The sequence below is a fragment of the Chanos chanos genome, chromosome 8, assembly GCF_902362185.1.
Source record: "Chanos chanos chromosome 8, fChaCha1.1, whole genome shotgun sequence".
NCBI classification, from domain to species: Eukaryota; Metazoa; Chordata; class Actinopteri; order Gonorynchiformes; family Chanidae; genus Chanos; species Chanos chanos.
In genome coordinates this window covers 42,937,834-42,956,931 of record NC_044502.1, presented here as the reverse complement: position 1 = coordinate 42,956,931, position 19,098 = coordinate 42,937,834, and the positions used below count along the sequence as shown (strand labels likewise).

At 42.6% G+C, this 19,098-nt stretch overlaps 2 protein-coding genes across 2 annotated transcripts; one reads left to right on the top strand and one right to left on the bottom strand.

The window, feature by feature from the left end:
• fam210ab (family with sequence similarity 210 member Ab) lies at positions 1–4,363 on the top strand. Its single transcript, XM_030782606.1, has 4 exons — positions 1–390; positions 1,282–1,794; positions 2,869–2,980; positions 3,382–4,363. The coding sequence occupies exons 2-4, from the start codon at positions 1,373–1,375 to the stop codon at positions 3,733–3,735; spliced, it is 888 nt and encodes a 295-aa protein (XP_030638466.1). The 5' UTR covers positions 1–390; positions 1,282–1,372; the 3' UTR covers positions 3,736–4,363.
• A 6,258-nt stretch (positions 4,364–10,621) lies between these two features.
• ldlrad4b (low density lipoprotein receptor class A domain containing 4b) lies at positions 10,622–13,975 on the bottom strand. Its single transcript, XM_030782588.1, has 3 exons — positions 13,841–13,975; positions 12,516–12,566; positions 10,622–11,317 (listed from the first exon to the last, which is right to left on the bottom strand). The coding sequence occupies exons 1-3, from the start codon at positions 13,952–13,954 to the stop codon at positions 10,742–10,744; spliced, it is 741 nt and encodes a 246-aa protein (XP_030638448.1). The 5' UTR covers positions 13,955–13,975; the 3' UTR covers positions 10,622–10,741.
• Between the last annotated feature and the right edge of the window lie 5,123 nt (positions 13,976–19,098).

The window sequence follows — 19,098 nt, the reverse complement described above, 5'->3', positions numbered from 1 at the left end:
TGGTGCTATTCGAGGACGTAGGACTCCATTAGCAATCTATTCTAGACCATATATGTGGAACGTACACAAATAGTGTAAAGTTTCCTTCTTGCTTGGTTGTTCTCGGGAACTTTATTTTTAAAAACTGTCCATTGATGAGCAACTTGCAGTGTATAATAAGATGCTTAGACAGTGACTTAAACCAGTGAACCAAATTTAGCCGAGTTGCTACCTGACGAGCGTAGCTGTCTTAAATTGGCAGCAGTTCAATATCTGGCCTTAACAGTCCTTAAAAAGGTGCGGTAAGATTGTTCTCGACGTTGTTCTAGAAGGTACCTTAAAGTACACAGCGCGTTTGTGTTGTCAACAGCCCTGCTCAATGTCACAAGGAAAAGGGGACGTTTAACCCAGGTGCGTACCGTTCAGTAACGTTATATAAACTTCGTAGCAGTTCGCGTTTATTGTTCTTCAGTTTTTAGTTAAATGGATGGAAATAATATATACGTGATCGATGACAATTGGACTAATAAATTGTCCTTGTTTTATGGGGAGTAAGATCAGGAGTCAGTCGTATGGTCTCATTAAAGACTGTAAACTGCATGGCGAACATGTGGTATCAATGTCTTAGTTGTCAACACCTCGTCAGTCACACATTGCTGTTGTTTATTGGCTCTAGTCTGCCCTCATGGTTTTAGCTGCAGCACTGGCTGTATGTGGCAGTGCACTGACAACAATTCGCACATTTTAGTCATCGCAAAAAATATATCACCCTGGACAGCGTCCCCCCCCCCTTTTTTTTAATTATCGACGATTTTCTGCAAACGAATCTGGGCTTTTAATGATAGATTTCGGAATAAACACCACGTGTATTTTTTTTTTTCGTATATGCTACATTCTCTACAACTTGAGTAGAACCCGATAGAGAAACATCTCGCCCAGGTTTCGAAACTGAGAATGAATGCCTTTGACCAACATGCAGAAGTTGCACCACATTTTACGAGAATTGCGAAATAATAAATGAAAAGGCCAACTATTCAGAAATGAGGCAGCTCTATTCAACAGAAGACAAATAAACTTTAATCGCCATTGTGAACTGAATTCTGAGATTAGAGAGGCTTTCAAACATGCAAGACCAAGTCATCATGTTGAAACTTGAGTTCTATTAGTCAGTACTGTCGGAAGTGACCCATTTCACAACTGGGTTTATTCATATAGTTTTGTTGTTGTTCTTCTTCTTAACCTTGTAAGACTGCAGTTCACAACAGTAATGTTAAAAAATGTCAACCTTCTCCGTATCCACAGGAATACGCCAGAGTGACGGGTGGTTCATTGGCGGGTGAATTTCTTAAGCCTCTGTAGGTTCTGTTTTTAACTGACGGCGTGAGGAGGGGAGATGCATTATGTGTTGCTCCAGACAGCCACACGGCAGCTGGCCCTCACTCGCTCCGGACCTCTGGGCCTGAAGCTCTGTAAAGCGTCCGTATGTGCTCCGCTTTCACATGCTCACCCTTTCACGCCTCGCCCGTTCAGCACGTCCTACGCCGCCCGGGCAACCGAGACGTCCCACAACTTGTCCCCAAAGCCAGAAACTCAGGACAAGGTACCAGATGGTCAGGTTGGCACTGACTCGAAGCACAAAACTGAGGAGGGGGCCGCAACACAGGCCTCTGCTGAGGTTGACCCCCTGCAGGACAAATCCATTGGTCTCTACCAGAGATTCAAGAAAACGTTTAAGCAGTACGGGAAAGTCATGATACCGGTTCACCTCGTGACGTCTACAGTGTGGTTTGGAACGTTTTATTACGCTGCTATGAAGTAAGTCATGCCTTCCTCTATTAAAAGTAGTATGTCATATTTCTCAGACATAACATTTGCATTTATGCATTTAGCAGACTCTTTTTTTTTTTATCTGAAGCGACTTCCAAGTGAGGCAGTATGCAAACCAAACGCATAGCCTTCAAGGACCTGTCTGTGGTACAAGTGCCACTGTTAAGTTCAGTATTAGACTAGATACAAGTGCAAGAAAAGTTGTAGGAAGTAAGAGAGTGAAGTACAGGCAGATATAGGTAGAAATGGTGCTAACGGACCGGGGCTACAGAAGTCCAAGAGAGGTAATGCTAGTAGCTGGGATGCTATGAACAATGATCAACACCACGGAAATACTTCAGCCATGGCAACAAAGTGGGCCCATAGCTCCATAATCTAAAGCAATAGTGTACCTTCAGACATAAAGTATCTCAAAACATAAGAGCTACGTATTACCTGTCCTAGAGGGTTGGAAATCTACATCATAATAGTAAATGCACACAGGATAGCATACGCATCAAGCACAGAATGTTTATAAGAGCCATGAAGTATGCATCACAGTACAACGGAGTATTTGCGCTGTCAAGCACTTTGCGTTCATGGTGGACTGACTATTCAGCAAGTCGAAGTGGAGTGAGGCAGAATAGTTTAGATCAAGGTCTCTGCAATAACAACGGGTGCCTTTGTGTTTACCTTTAAGGCCTCCAGTGTTGACCCTGTAGCCAGTTACCAGGACAATTCATGATCTTTGCCCACGTGTCTCTCTAAGGCTGAGTTGGCTGAGTGCTTGAATTTTACAGTGTAAAGTCTGTCTGGGTTTATTATCAGGCACATAGACTTTACCTCATCTTAAACGTAGTTTACAGCGCCTTAAATGAACAACTCATTTAAATTGCTTCACAGAACATGCCTTTTGTTTTGTATGTAACTTAAATGTTCTCTTGTTACATGATAAGGTATAGCATGACAGACTGCTAATTGGAAGAGAAATTGAGGAAAAGTTTCATATGGTATGACTGTATATAAGACGATTGACTGGTGGTGAAATAACGCGCTGTTATCGTATATGACTGTTATCTGCAGAGGTGTAAATGTCGTCCCCTTTCTGGAGTACGTCGGTTTACCTGAAAGATTCGTGAGTGGTCTGCGGGACTCACAAAGTGCTTATGCACTCACAGCATACGCTATGTACAAGGTACGTCTGGGAACCACGCAGTTAAAACGTAGCCATCAGTACAACATGACTACCACACCGCTACTTTTCCGTCAGTCTGGACAGAATATTTACAACATGGCTGTTTACTCAGTTTTATATTTCTGTTGTAGCCTTAGTTTAATTTTCTGTCATTCTGTCTTCTTACGCTTTACATTGCTACGCTGAATATGATTTATAGCTTGCGAATTCAGTTTTACTTTTCTGCTTGTTGGAGTATTTCCCCACTTTTCATATTTTCATTGTTTATAACTTGTTCAATTTTTAGCTCAGAGTATTGGTTTAAAAGTGTACTCCAATCCTCCCCGAGCCGTTTTAACATCTTTTTGTTTTACTTACAGTTCTTTGGTTTTACTCAAAGTTATTTTTTTTTCGGGGTGTAGATTGCCACACCTCTCAGGTACACTGCGACTTTGGGCGGGACGTCTGTCTCGGTGCAGTATCTCCGCAAACACGGATACTTTTCCACCCCTCCGCCCGTCACAGAATACCTCCATGACAAGATGGAGGAAACCAGGGAACGGCTGTCGGAAAAAATGGAGGAGACGAAAGAGAGATTCTCAGAAAAAATGGAGGAGACCAAAGAAAGATTTTCAGAAAAAATGGAAGAAACCAAAGGACTGTTGGAAGGAACGAAAGAACGGTTGGCTGAGAAGATGGAGGAGACCAGGGACAAGTTCTCAGAGAAACTGCATGACACAAAGGAAAAAGTGGCTTTTCGTAAGAAATCCGATTAACTCAAATGTGGCATGTTTGCCGTTGGTATCGAGTGACTGATTTGGGTCTTTGTGCACGTTGAGCAAAGGCCTACACGTACGATTGAAGGTTTACATGTATCATAAATTCAAGCTCTGTTGGTTAAATTACATCATATAAAAAAGTAAAAAAAATGGAAACATTGTCAGAAATCAGTGGGAGGTATACACAATTGTACTTGTGTAATCTAAAGTGTGATTGTATTTTTTTCCCTAGAACATGCAGCTCTGTTTTTATAACAAACTTGAAATAGTTTTGTCAGAAATGATCAAAATTACAACTGTGTGTATGTTTCTTTTTTTTTTTTTGGGACATTCAGTTTAAATTAAGAATGATGTTTATTTTTACATGAGAGCAGAAGTTAATATATTGAATTAAAGGTATATTTTAGCATGTCTTTGATGTATGTGGAGGTCTAAATTAAGGTTTACCCAAACTACCACTATCGGTTTTGATTTCAGTGCCGTGAGCATAGTCCAGATGACAGATCCAAAAATCTGTTTCGCTTTGTAGACATTAAAATTTCATCTCCATCACCTTCTGTCAGATATTCATCCTGTTTGCACTCTTTCAATGGTTGTGATTGTTGAAATTGTTGGTCCAAATAAATCACAATATTTTTATTACCGATTTCTTCCCTTTGTCACAGAGATGTCATATCTCCGTAACATGTTTATTTTCCCAGATTCCTGCTGTCATAGCAACAGATAAATATGGACATTGTGACGATGCATCACATGAAACCCTCTATTGGTCCCAGTAACTGTGATCTTGTCATAACAGGTGTCAAAACTAATAACACATGTAAAGGTCATGGGTGCAGCGTAATGCTTGAAAATATTCCACAACATCCACGGACTGTCTGTATCAGGGTCAAAGGTCATGGGAACCAGGCCTTATCAAAACCACACAGGCAACACCTTCACAAAACTTACGGTGAGTAAGTCCGAAAAGAATGGTCACAGTTTGGTTCTTTTCAATCAGCAAATCTGTATCTCACCCTTTCAAAACGCTGTTATCAATTCTTCCCAGAGCTAACATACTCTTTTATCCCATAGACGAGACAGACTTATCTGTGGAAGTGCCAGTGAAGTCAGGGTAACGGTTATCCAGAATATCATTGACCATTTAGAATGTGACATTATGTTTGAGATGCGTGTATATGGATTTGGGTCAATGCATGTCTCTGAACATTCCACCCATCTATGTACTCATGGTATTACATATATGTTTAAGTTATCTACCTCATCTGTGTTGGTAAAGATATTTGCAAAGATATTTATAAACAAATAAGCACCCCCCCCCCCTAAAAAACCCCCAAACAAACAAATAAAATAAAATAAAAGCACACGCATGAGTATTTTTAACTTTAATAGTTACGCTGCAGTTTGACCACAGCATAAGTACAAGCATAAAGTCTTTGACTACAACAGCACTTTAGAGCAACGTTTTTTGATTTTTTTTTTCTTCTTTTTTTTCTGAAAAAAGTATTGCAATAACAGACCTTAGGCCTAAAACCTATTACATCACAATTGCTTAAATAAAAAAAAAAAAAAAAAAAAAAAGAAGAGGCAGAACACACAAACAGTTTTAATTCTGTGCATGTATACATATATATGTGTATGTATTTAAAACACATGTACACGCATATGCACATACACAGAGGGAGGAAAATCAATTGGGATACATTGTTTTTGTTTGTAAATGAAAGAAAGAAAGGGCAGAGAGTCCGTTTTGGAAGCAGTCCCTGTGAAATTTGCTGAACGGCCACGGCGAGCGGTTGCGTTGTAGACTTCCGATAATCAGAGAGGAAAGCGGTGAGGAAAATCAGTCTCAGGTTAGTTCTTCACGCTAGTGCAGGAAACAAAATAAGTATATCGTCTGTGGCAAGGTCATGAGTTACAATATATATATCTCTCTCTCTCTCTTTCTCTCTGAAAAACTACACAACTGCCATTAACCAGGTGCTTCGAGGAAGAAAAACAAATGGCATTTCTATGTACATTACCTTTACATACAATAAGTATGGACATGCTTAGTGGTTATTTGTACAGTGACGTATTAGTACAGAAATGATAATTCAAATGCTTCTTTGTTCCTATGTACCACTTACACCGAATGTCTGAAATACAGAGATTACAACAAAAATAAAAAAGGAAAGAACAAAAAAAAAAAAAAAAAACCCCACACATGACTGGCAGAAATTCATCCTTTTACTCCTCATTTTGATTGGTTAGTTAATAACCCTTTTTTTTTTTTTAACAGATGGGAAGCGCAGCATAGCAAAGCACAGCTTTACACCCGAAATAAACCCGTCGTTGATGGTTTACACAGACCTTGACGTTGTTGGAGCTCTACGCTATTAGCACTGACATAAGCGTTCCGCATCTGAGTGGACCTGTATGGAAGATGTCTGGATATGAGCTGACAAACCACACCCTCTTCCAAAAAACAAAACAAAACAAAACAAAAAAAAACAATTTTTTTTTGAAGAGGTCAAAAGTAAACAGCTCCATTTTTCATTTGTAAGTGTTTCTTATGGTGGGTGTGCTGAACCATCACACCGGGGAGCCAGTGTGAGAGGATGCCATCTGATGGGTGAGGGGGGTGGGGGGTGGGGTGTCACTAACTGAAGTAGGAAAGCTGAGATTAGAGATCGATCACCTCATATGATCCACTGTGTGTTCTATTGTGAGGGATGGGCATTATAGAATAACTAATCAGTACCCACTAGATATGTTAAATACTGGTCCAGTTACTAAACCATTACCAAACTAGATGGCAAGCTCTATGAGGCAAGTTCATTTCTGGGAGAAAGAAACGCTATATTTATTGAAGAACTTTCTCTTTCCAGGAGGGCTATAACCGTTTCTTTCTCACTATTACAGGTTATTAATTATAGGAAAATAATATAGGTAATAATTTGTAGTTATTCTGTAGTATTCATATTTAAGCATTATTTTGCAAACCATTTTTTTTGTTTGTTTACAAAAGACAAAAGCACATTTGAACTGTAGGCATTTACAAATCTGACGCTGCTGTGTTAAAACTTTTTTTTCTTCTTCTTCTTCTTTTTGTAATATCATCTATACATTATATTACATTATTCACAATGTTTTTTTTTTTTGTGTGTGTGGTTTCTACCCATTGGGTAGGATATGTGCATAACATATTCAAGTTATTTACAGCACCTTACAAATAAACAAAGAAAGACAAACTACTGAAAAAAGCACCGTTGGAAGTGAGGCACAACGAAGTTGGGAGCTTTTTTTAGAGTGCAAGTGGGTTCCTAGGTCTGCTCAGACATGAACATTAGGCACCGAATTCGCTCACATATAATAGTAACATGCAAACTCCTCTTAGAAAACGTAAAACAGACGCGTTTCCCTCCATTTGTTAACTATGACGGCGGTCAAACTAGGCGATGGAAGCAGCGACAGCCCTAAATACGACGACGGCCGCCGTTAGCAGGTGAAATAGCTGTCAGTTACGGTTAGAGGTTGAACAGGGAGGCATACAAAGCAATCGATTGACGAGAGCAGCAGCAACAGCGGTAGCAGCAGCGGCCATAGCAGCAGCAATATAGAAACAAACTAAAACAAGTTGCTCTTTGGAAGAGCTAATCAGAGCGTATGGAGAAGGAAGTACATCTGACGAAGAACAATGGAAGGCTTTCGTCTCAGCCTGTAGCATCCCAGTCGTTTTGGGGAAAAAGACACTACACTCTTGATCGCACTGCATTGCAGGGTCACTTGCCTTCAAGACTCAATCTGTTTGAGAGAATACGCAATCACACTTAAGTATGGACGTCTAGGCAAAAGCCCTTGTAAAAATTCTGGCGTTTCATTTCACAGCACAACCAACATTCACGTGTATTTATGAACTGTCTAAACTGTCCGCGATGAAACAAGCCTCTTTTATCAGTTAGGTTTTTTTTCTTTTAGTTTTTCAGTCTTTAAGTGGTGTTAGAAAAGTGGCGAGTACTCTCCCTGAACTTAAGTGTCACTGTAGAAACTGGTATCTTTGCCCTTTAGATTTAAAGTTTGATTGGAGAGACCTCTTTATGTGTGCAAAAGTCAAAACTGACAGTATTGGGTACAGACAAAAGTCTTAACAGTAGACTTATTCTGTGAACATGGGTCTGGCTACATCAGAGCTCAAACACCATCATGAACTTTTACTTAAGTGCAAGCCAAATTGCTCTGGATGTCAGATGTACCTTGGCCTACCGTTTGAATACATTTCTAGTGGAGAAAAAAAAAAAGACAAGCAGATTAGCCGCGGAGGGCTACACGCAGTTTTTAATGTCCCTCTTTACAGAGGTGTTTGTGTCCTCTAAACTCAAGTACCCAGAACTGCTGCTCTTGGGTCAGTCAGCCCGAGACTTGTTTTGCGAGATAAATGACTTCTGAACTTCGGCTGTCTGTTTTCAGCTGTTTGACAAGTCACAGAGACATCCTTCGCAATATGCCTCACGTTACTTAACAGGTGCACTCCGACAGAGAGGTTCGGTAATGTTTTGGGTAATTCAAACATTTCTCAATGTTGAGTCCACCTGGGGCCTGTACTATGAATCGAGGTAATTGGCTTATCCAGTCAACTTCTGGTTAAGATAATAAGTAAGTAGTAAACCTCCTAGTAGAAGAGCCCTATGGCTTCATTCTCTTAGCAAAAACAAAAGCATGGGGCTCTTCTGTTAGCTTAACCAGAGGTTACCTGGATAAGCCAGTTACCTCGCTTTGTAGTACAGCCCTCTGTTGTCCTCATTAGACTGTTTGATTCATTCCACAAAAAAACCTAACAAACAAACAAAAACAAACCCCTTATGTTTCATCTGAAAATGTACGACATGCATGCTAATGGTGAGAAGTGTCCTCATCGTGAAGACGGCGTTTGTTATCAGACTCGTATGGAGGAAAAAGCTGATTCAGGGTCAGTAAAAAAAAGAGACTCTGAGGTGTAAAAGGGCTAGGTACAGAGACACACAGGCATTAGTAAACATTGGGAAGGAGCAGGGAAGCTGGTGATCGGGCAAGAGCAGAGGAGAAGGCAACGATGAGCAGAAGGCTAGTTCAAACAAAACATACCGAGACACCGAAACAAAAAATCCTTACATAGCCCTTGACTTCACCATATCTGTAACCTGATACCACTAACTACGATCCTAACTCGTGCGCGCGCACACACACATGCACACACGTATGTATACATATATATATATAGATATAGATATATAAATACACAAATGTGTTTTAAGAAGGATTTTGAATGACTTAGTCACTAATTTTTCACCAGATCTCTTCCATATTAAACAGAAAGTTTAATGTGTGCAGTTTGTAGGCTGTTTGTAAATGTGTGAGTGTGAGTGTGTGTGTGTGGCCGTGCAGGGGGGGGGGGCGTTGCATTTAGGAGGAGGGTGCCAGGGAGAAGAAAAAGGAGGAGCGACAGTATGGCATAACATTACTGGGAAAAGCCAAACACAGCTGGAGGATGCCAAGAGGAGAAACAAAAAAATCAGAATGTGAATTTTGATGGGGTGTTTTTTTGTTTGTTTTATTTACATATAATGGAGCAGTGTTGAGACACTTGAGGCATTGGCTCCATCATCTCCTGACTACTTCAGCACTTTTTTTTTTTTTAAATTTCACCTGCAACTCCACAGCCCCCCCAAAGTTTCACCGACTGGGTCCTTTCATGTTGTTACCTTAATTTTACTGCTGTGGGATGTACCAAAAGAACCGGACGCAGTCTGAGGCCCACTGTTACAAGGAGTCAGACTGTACCACTTCAGTCTTCCAGACCTGCTCTGAAACCAGTTATGAACTAAAGCTAAGTCTCCGCTCACTACCACTATATGACCAGATCTATTAGTAAAGTGACGTTAATATGAAGAAAAAACAAAATTATCTTCTGTGCCTTCACACCACAGGCTGACCACAGAACATCTGAAGATGTCTGAAAGAGTCTTAGGAAAGAGAACTATTAAAATACTCTCTCTCTCTCTCTCTGTGCCTCTGTACATAGAGTTTGGATAGCGAGGGCTTTAGGCTGGATCCGAGTATCTCTTGTGCTGTGGACAGGACAAGACCCTATTGCTCCCACAGAGAACACAGCTTTGGAGCTTATTTTCAAATCTACGAATGCAAGGACACGACACACACACACACACACACACACTGACCCACACACGCATGCGCACACACATGCACGCACGCACGCACACATACTTAAAAAAAACAAAACAAAACAAAACAAAAAAAACATGCTGAACATTTTTTTTTGTCTTTCCCTCTTAGCTTCTCAACAATAAGATAGTGCAACTTCAGAGAACGTTGTTTTTTGTTTTTTCAAACTGAATGTCTAACGAGTCAAAAATCCCTCCGTCAGTTTCAACGTTAAACCTTGGCACTAAGATTTGGATTTTATGATTAGTTCTCAATCTTGTTTGTGCACAGATCCCGGTCTTAGAAAAAAACAAAACAAAACAAAAACAATTCCTCAGTTCCACGGTCTGTGTAGTCCTTGTGGGTGGTCGGGAAGGGGGCGGGGGGGGGGGGGTGGTTGAAGAACAAAACAATAACAACAACAACATAAAAATGCTTGTAACTTTATGCTAGTATAATATTTCTCTTACTTGTAGGAGATATAAGGGTAAAAAAAAAAAAAGAAAAGAGCTAGAAAGCTGAAAACCTCCACACAGTGCATATACCCCAGTGCTAGCAAGTCTGATTTAAGGATTAAAAAAAAAAAAAAAAAAAAACGAAAAGGAAGAAAAAAAAAAAGAGAGACTATTTCGTAAGCCTGGTACCACTCGATTTTCTTTTCTTTTTTTTTTTTTTTTCCCCTCCAATGTGACTTTGTCATTGTTGCTAAGGTCGATATATTCTGTTGTGCATGGGAGTGTTGAGTGTGAGACCACACCCCCTTTGATGTGAGAGGAGGGGCGGGGCAAGTGACCTCTGAATATATTAACTGAGCCCCCTCAGTTCACACTAGCTCCTCCCTCTGTCGTTCCTTGGCCTTGCTGAGGACAACTGTGCTTTCCGGACTGTTCTGCTGGCCTGTCCTAGCCCTGGGAGGCTGAGGGGCTACCGATAGGGGCTGGTTATTGCTGTGCTGGTGAAGAAAGAACGAGGAGCCTGGATAGTGGCCCATGACCTCACTGTAGGCCGGTGGCGGGCCCTCCATCCGCCCGTGGGCGCTGGAGTTGGCGGCGCTGATGCCCGAGTTACTGCTGGGGGGGCGCGGCCCTCCGCCGCTGCCCCCGCCGCCGCCGCCGCCCCCGCTGTGCATGTCAATGAGATCACTGTCAAAGATGGTGCGGTTGGGCGGAGCTCGGACCGACTCGCGGTTCAGCTCCATCTGCTGCTCGGGGTCGCGTAACTGCAGCGTGCAGGGACCCTGGTAAGGCGGCGGCTCCTCTCCGTCCGAGAGCGAGATGGTGGGGGGCAGGTCGATCTCGTGCTGCATGTACGGGAAGGTGGGCTGGAAGCGGCTGAAGCGCTCCCTCTGCATAAAGGAGGGGGCGGTGAACCTGTCCCTCGGCTGTGGAGCGTACATCACCTGCAGAAGGGAGAGGGAGACAGTTCAGCCGTTCCTGGACCTCACATTACACACGGTTCACTCCTCACCTTTCGAAATAGTCTGGAATTTCACTCAAAAACAGCAATGACACACATGCAGAACCTGAATTCAGTGTAGTTTACCGATGCCTGTGGTTTGTTATTGGTCTAAAACACGTTCTATAGCAGCAGCATGTTCTAACACCATACGGGGAGAGATGACTCTCAGCTGTAGCTATTTCACTGAGACTAGAATATTAAAACAATCTCTATATTAATTTGGCAGGACCAAAAACTTTACTGCTGCTCTCTCTTGCTCTTTCTCTATGAGTAACAATCAGCTTCTCTAATAAGTGAAACTGATGGCAAAGCATAACATTTTTTTTTTTTTTTGCTCAATGATCAACAATTTCGAATCTGGTTATTGTTTGTGCCAAAAACAACTCATCAGAATGCCAGCCTTAACACTTTTGTCGGCTAAAATATTTCTGCAATCACAAACACGTTGAAGAGATAGCGTGTCCATTCATCCAAATGAAATTATAATTCCGTCGGAGCGAAATCTCCGTGTCGACCAGTCGGCCAAGCCTTCGTTACTATGTCCCTGCTGCATTTCAATTACAGAAATGAGGGATAATAAGTGGTAATTTACACATAGGGACACTGGAGCGTGGCTTAAGCGTCTGAGCACTCAGACGGCTGTCTAGACGCTGCCAGGGGAAAAGTGTGAGTGATTAATGAAGCGCTGAAAAGCAGAGAGAGAACTCAGACACTGTTCCCCTCCCCCACTTCACCCCCCCCCACTCTCTACATAACCACAGACCTGACATCATACAGCAGACTGAGAGAGAGAGAGAGAAATACAGAGAGAGAGAGAGAGAGAGACAGAGAGACAGAGAGAGAGAGAGAGAGAGAGACAGAGAGAGAGAGAGAGAGAGAGAGAGAGAGAGAGACAGAGACAGAGAGAGAGAGAGAGAGACAGAGAGAGAGAGAGAGAGAGAGAGAGACAGAGAGAGAGAGAAATACAGAGAGAGAGAGAGAAATACAGAGAGAGAGAGAGAGAGATGGAGAGAGAGATGGAGAGAGAGAGCGAGAGAGAGAGAGAGAGAGGGAGAGAGAGAGAGAGAGAGAGAGAGAGGGAGAGAGAGAGAGAGAGAGGGAGGGAGAGAGAGAGAGAGAGAGAGAGACAGACTTCTTACCTCCGAGGCACCTTGTCGTGACCCGCTATCTGATGGCCACAGACATCCCTCCTGGGGATGGAGGGAGAGGGGGAGAGAGAGAGAGAGAGAGAGAGAGAGAGAAAGAGAGAGAGCAAATTATATGAGCAAATCTGGACTGCCAAATGTTCATAACTTCTCAAATTTATTCATTTTCATCACCAAAAACAGCAACAATACATGTTGAGCAAATAAACAATATGAACTGTACCACAATTAATTTTTTTTTTAATAATTAATCTAGCTCGGCTAAAATAAAGTCACAATTATGCTGTGAAAACCTTTCAAAATGTGCCTCTCTGACTAATACATAAGCTAGGAGAAATCAGCTTTCATTTTCAAAATGACTGCAATAAAGAGACAGTCAAGAGCAAAGAGATATGAAGAGAGCTATGCTGGCATGAACCGCCCCCCCCCCCAACCCCCCCAAAAAAACAGCTCACTGCAGCAACTGCAAAGATTTAAAAAAAAAAAAAAAAAAAGAAGAAAAAAAAATTACATGAGTCAAAGACAGACCAGATTAAAATAATATCAGCCACTCAATTAAATACTAATTCTAGCTCACAGCATTCCCAATTCTGAAGCAGAATGAATCCTGGGAGACCTATAATCTCCTCAAACTCAGACTCTCCCTTGTGGATGAAAATGAAAAGATCTCAGACATTTAGCTTTTTTTTTTTTTTTTTCCTGTCTGTCTGTGCCGCGTGCTCTCTCTTTCGTCTGTGTCTGAGCGGTGTCTAGACAGGTGAATTTAATAAACAAGACCCTGTCTGAAAAGAGCACTGGGAACAAACACACACACACGCGCACACACACACATTAAGATGAGAGCGACGCTGGGCTGGAATCTCCTGAATCACACAAACACTGGATTATAATTGTTTGTACTTGGGGCGGGTTTTGTCTGGGTTTGAACCGTTCTATTTTAAGACAGCGAGAACATCTAGAAAAGCCTGAAAAACATCCCAAACGTAAGTCCTATTAAGTGCTCCATCTAAAGCGACTGCTCTGGGTTCAGTGTTAGAAATGGAACATCCTTTCATATTTAAACCAGATTTGACATTTACCCTTTCAAAAACAGAACAAAACAAAACAAACAAAAGAAACAAACAGACAAAAGTGACATGAGCCTAAGTGATCTTGGCCACTGCGTGACCAGCACTGTTTAATGCTTTGTGTTACACAGGCTTTGGCACATGCTTTGAGGATGTACTGCCGTGGATTGTACTACATGCTTATTGGACAGTGTGGGAGGGGCGGGCTGAAGAGATGAGCTGGGTAGGGTGGGGTGGGGGGGGGGGGCTTACCGGCTGCAGAGAGTCCTCCTGTCTCCTGCCCTGACTCTGCCTCCTGATGAGGGACCAAGTGGAAAGCTTATAGTGGTTGAGCAAGCAGACGATTACCACCACCATCACAGTCATAACCACGATTATGATTATTATCTGCACAAACTCCAGTTCAGCTGAAAAACACAGAGACAGAGAGAGAGAGAGAGAGAGAGAGAGAGAGAAAAGGGGCTTAGCATGAGACTGAGGTAAACATATGCTGACACATGGGCTAACTGATGTCTGACAGTGCCTGCCGAGAATAGACGTGTAATTTTCAGGTCGGCCACGAGGAGGCAGCAGAGATCGACGCATCATCTAGTCAAACTCTAACAAGACTCTCATGCCTCCCTAATTTTAGGAAATTAAAAATCACGCAGAGACAGAGAAGGCCATTTTGAGCTAAGTGAAAAGGAAACAAGAAAGCTTAACTCCGGCTGTTCTCCATTAGACTGTTTCCAGCGTGGGAGGTACGAATGCATACCAATAACCATAACTTTATCAGATATGACAGTATAAACAGTGTCTGTAATCTCTCTCTCTTCCTCCAGAGAGAACACGGCATAGCAAACCACCGTTCACCTTTGGTCTGGGACTGCCAAACATACAGGCAAAGCCTGATTCAATTCGGGAGAACAAGATTTGATTTATTTCTTGCCTGAAGAGTGTTAGAGAGTCTCTGGTATCTGTTTGTTTAATACAACGCACACAGGGCAACACTTGAAACCAAAGGGTTTTTTTTTGTCTAATTCATTAGGGCCGCGGCTACACAGATGATTGTGTATCACTTGTCAAGGGTCAAAAGGAACCAGACGATCCTCGTCTGACCTCCCTCTGGTCAACGGCCAGCGTTTAGCTCGCGGGCTACCGCCGCGGGCTAAACTCTCAACAGGGCTGCCGGTACAAATCCATTCAAGAGTAAATTAAATAAAAACAAAAAAGGAAAGAAAAAACTGATGACTAATCAGGAAAAAAAAAAAGTACACTTGTACACTATCATTCCATTTTTGTTGCATACATCAATACTCTTGCGGAACAGCTAACGAGCAGTAACTGCGAGTTACCCGCGCGGCGCCTGTGTTGTCTGTGCGAAAAGGGGAGCGTGATTCGGAAACGCATGCGGTGAAATTAAGGTTTGGGAGAAAGAATGCGGTGACTGGCAGCCGCGGCGAGAGAAACGCAGACGCAGCGTCTGGTACAGTCGGGCATTGTTTGTCCGACCCACAGCGGGCCGCACACAGATAACTAGCCCAATTACACAAGTTAACCTGCCAGGCAGGGCGCCGATAACTCTCCCGGCCTGAGTCCGCACCTCACAATCAGATTAGAGGTTGGGGTTAATCCGGGCTATGGGTGGGGCACAGGAGGGCTGTAAAAAATTTTGTAACGTACTTAAGAGGAGAGCTCACTGTTTAGCTTAGCAGTCATGACAGCAGGTGTTCCTCTAAAAAGAGAACAGGGTACAATTCAACTAGCTAAAATGATGAGGGGAGAAAGGGAGAGAGAAAGAATGAGACAGAGAGAGAGAGAGAGACAGAGATACATAATACAGAGGGAGCCATGAAGGCAGGGTATGAGAGAGAGACAGACAGAGAGGGAGAGAGAGAGAGAGAGAGAGAGAGAGAGAGAGAGAGAGGAGAGGAGAGAGAGAGAGAGAGGGAGAGAGAGAGAGAGACAGAGAGAGGAGAGGAGAGAGAGAGAGTGAGAGAGAGAGACAGAGAGAGGAGAGGAGAGAGAGAGGAGAGGAGAGAGAGAGGGAGAGAGAGTGAGAGAGAGAGACAGACAGAGGAGAGGAGAGAGAGAGGGAGAGAGAGTGACAGAGAGAGGAGAGAGAGAGGGAGAGAGAGTGAGAGAGAGAGACAGAGACAGAGAGAGGAGAGGAGAGGAGAGAGAGAGGGAGAGAGAGTGAGAGAGAGAGACAGAGAGAGGAGAGGAGAGAGAGAGGGAGAGAGAGTGAGAGAGAGAGACAGAGAGAGGAGAGGAGAGAGAGAGGGAGAGAGAGACAGAGAGAGGGGAGTACTGTTGCCAGGCTGAGACAGTGTTATTAGGACAGTGTGAATCTTGCCACAAATCGCCTGCAGTGCAGTACTGTGGGACGGAGGCTCTCAGACATCAGAGGAAACAAACAGAGTCTTTCTTTGAATTTAGGGCAAGAGAGAGAGGGAGAGAGAGAGGGGGAGAGACAGAGTGAGAGTGAGAATGAGAGAGAGAGAGTGCAGGAGGGAGAGAGAGCGCAAGTGAGAGAGACAGAGAGAAAGAGAGTACAGGAGAGAGAGAGAGAGAGAGAGAGAGAGAGAGAGAGAGAGAGAGGACAGATTAAGTGCAGGAGCACAGTAGATCTCACATAAGAAACTCTCAGACACTCGAGGCTTTAAATCTGGTCTCTGAGTGGAGGAAAAACCTGTCATCTAGGTCACTTAGCCGAGAAAAGCCACCAGAACAACGTTTCACGCCGAGGACTCAATTCAATTAGCACGATTCATGACCAAATCGAGAAGGTATCGTCAAGCGTTCATTTAAAACGTAGCAAAATTCATAAATACGCCAATTTAGACAGACAAGTCATCGTCGGTGATGACCTATTAAATGACGAACAGAGACAGAATGTTCTAGTTAGTTTCACTGCGGCTGATTCAGGATCAGTCTCTCATCATCATTCCTTCCTAGGACCACAATGGGAAATCCTCCCCTCCACCAACAGACAATGAAGGCCATATCCTTTATTATCAATACAACTAACGTAAATTATTTTCAGTTATTATATTATACCTTCCTTCACCTCTCTGTGATCCCATTGTACAAACTAAAAGAAAAAAAAAAAAAACTGCAGACGCTACTAAGGCTGCAGTAAACCAGGTCCCAAACGTAAATTTGGCTAAATGACATGGAAGACAAATTCAGCGTTGTTGGCAAAGGAAAGAAAAAAAAAAAAAACTAGAAAATGCTGCGGGCAGACGTGCACGGCGCATGACTTAACCTTCTCTATCTGTGGTAGAGCGGCACAGGTATATTTTGAATCGATTTTTTCAAAAGTTTGCTCGACTGAAAATGTTGAGTGTATCGTGTGTCGGCCACAAGGCTCTCTCTGTGCCTGCAGATATCCTGTTGCAGCGTGGCTTTCGGTTGGTGGTTTGTGACACTATGCCCTGACGGTAGGGCATCATTCCCTTTATTTTTTTTTTTTTGTGGCAGTGGTGGTGGGTGGGGGGGGGGATGGGGGGGGGGGTTGCGTTATTTTTATCCCGATGCCAAAGATGCAGTCTGTCAAACGTGCACCAGACACAATGCGGCGTCTAAACAGCTCTGCACGGGCTCCCTCGGACGCTTCTCCAGCACGGCGCTTTTCATTAAAACTAATCACTCGTTTAACCAGCTCGTCAGGCTCCAGATGACCTTGACTTCTCCAGCTTCACAAGATGGATATTTGTTTGCGGTGTGATGGTATACATCTAATAGCAGTGACTGTTTTCTGGAAAAGACATTTTCACAGATACAAAAATGCAAAAAAGTGTCGCTGTCTTCCATTTCATGAAACTGATACTGCTGTCCAAGACTAAAAAAAAAAAATACTGAGTTTCCTCCCATTATCTGAAAAATATGTTTGGACCTCTGTAATTTGGGTGGGTAGACATAAGTATCCCTCAGAGCGTTGTGGACTACATCATACTAAATTAGAAAAGACTCCAATATTTTTGTGTTGGCACCGGAGCTGTACTGAAATATTCACAGATACGTTCATTGAATTGGCATTCGATTGTGAAATTAAGCATTCCATTATTAGGATGGGTGCTCAGTTGCAATTTTCAGGTTACTGCTACTGTAACACAAGAAATTTAGATGTTAAAGCGGCCTACTTTTTATGATCATTCAACAAACAATTTTGCCAATAAACACATTTGCACTAAGTAACGGAAGCCTCATATTGCTCTCCATCAAGGCGTCATAAATTCACGCATAAGTGAGGAATAACGTCCATTCATGATTCTCAGTCCTGGACAAAAAAAAAAGTAAAAAAAACTCTGGTTTGGAAGCATTTTAAACTTATTGATGATGAGAAAAAAAGGGGCGCGCCAGATACGCAAGATAAAACTCGTGTATCATCACTCAACAACAAGTCTGGAAAACCATCTGAAAAGCATACGTTTAGTTCTGACAATTCAAGCATAGTTTGCAATTTCGTTTAGCGTAGACTGTGGGTTTACAAAACGTCGGTTTTCATTAAGCCTATAATTTATTGCATGTCAGACAATGGATTCTTTAAGTTGATGCTCTTTTGTTTAGTAAATAATGTCTATTAAAGAGCGTTAAACTTAAGACAACAGTGTGCCCTGCAGTTTCTCATATTCAACATCTCTATTCATATTATTGACAGAGGTGGCAAAAGTAAAAGTAGATGTACTCTTGCTAAAAAAACAAAAAAAAAAAAATTACTCTAAGTAGAGTTAAAATATCCCTCCTGAAAAATACTTAAGTACAAGTTAAACAGTCACTTGCTTATAATTTACAAAAACGGTTGTCAGTTTAAGTCTACTTATGGTACTTTTTTTAGCACAAGTACTTCTACTGTTACTTTTGCCACCTCTGATTACTGAGTAGAAAGTAGAGTATCCTGAAACAACAGGCCAAAACGGTGACGTCACGTCAGAGACGCTCGAAGCTCCGTTCGAAAAAGGTTGGCTAAAATTCGGCTGGCAAAAAATGGCATTCGACGCAGCCCTAGCTGACATGATCCCGTAGAAATCAACTTCGGCGAAGTGATCAAATTTCTGGGTTTCTGTGCACGATTCCTCTGTGTGTGTGTGAGCTGGACAACACAGATTACTCTTCCTGCTAAAGGAGAGAAAAAGTTAGCAGGACGTCGTGCGAGCGGGCTAAGTGAGTAGCCGTTTGCACATTCTCAGCTCAGACAGGCAAATCCCCTTACTGTTGTGCAGGCCGATTTAAGCATGGAAAGGCGGCTCATGGCCCAATTGGACAGCGTAGTCCGAACCAGACATAGCTTAGACAAAGCCAAGGCCTCTCCAGGAACCGCCTATGTGGATATGCCATGACAAGCCAATGCCGCGCTTCCAATCAACCTGCTGTCCGAAAGTAAACGGATAGAAAGTTCACTGAAAGTGAACATCGGTGGTTTCTCCACAACAGATCGCTTTTCATCGCCTTGTCCCTGGGTTTCTTTAAAAACACCCGAGTCAGGTTGTGAGAATAGAGGTTATGTTCCGTAAAACAGAAAATAAACC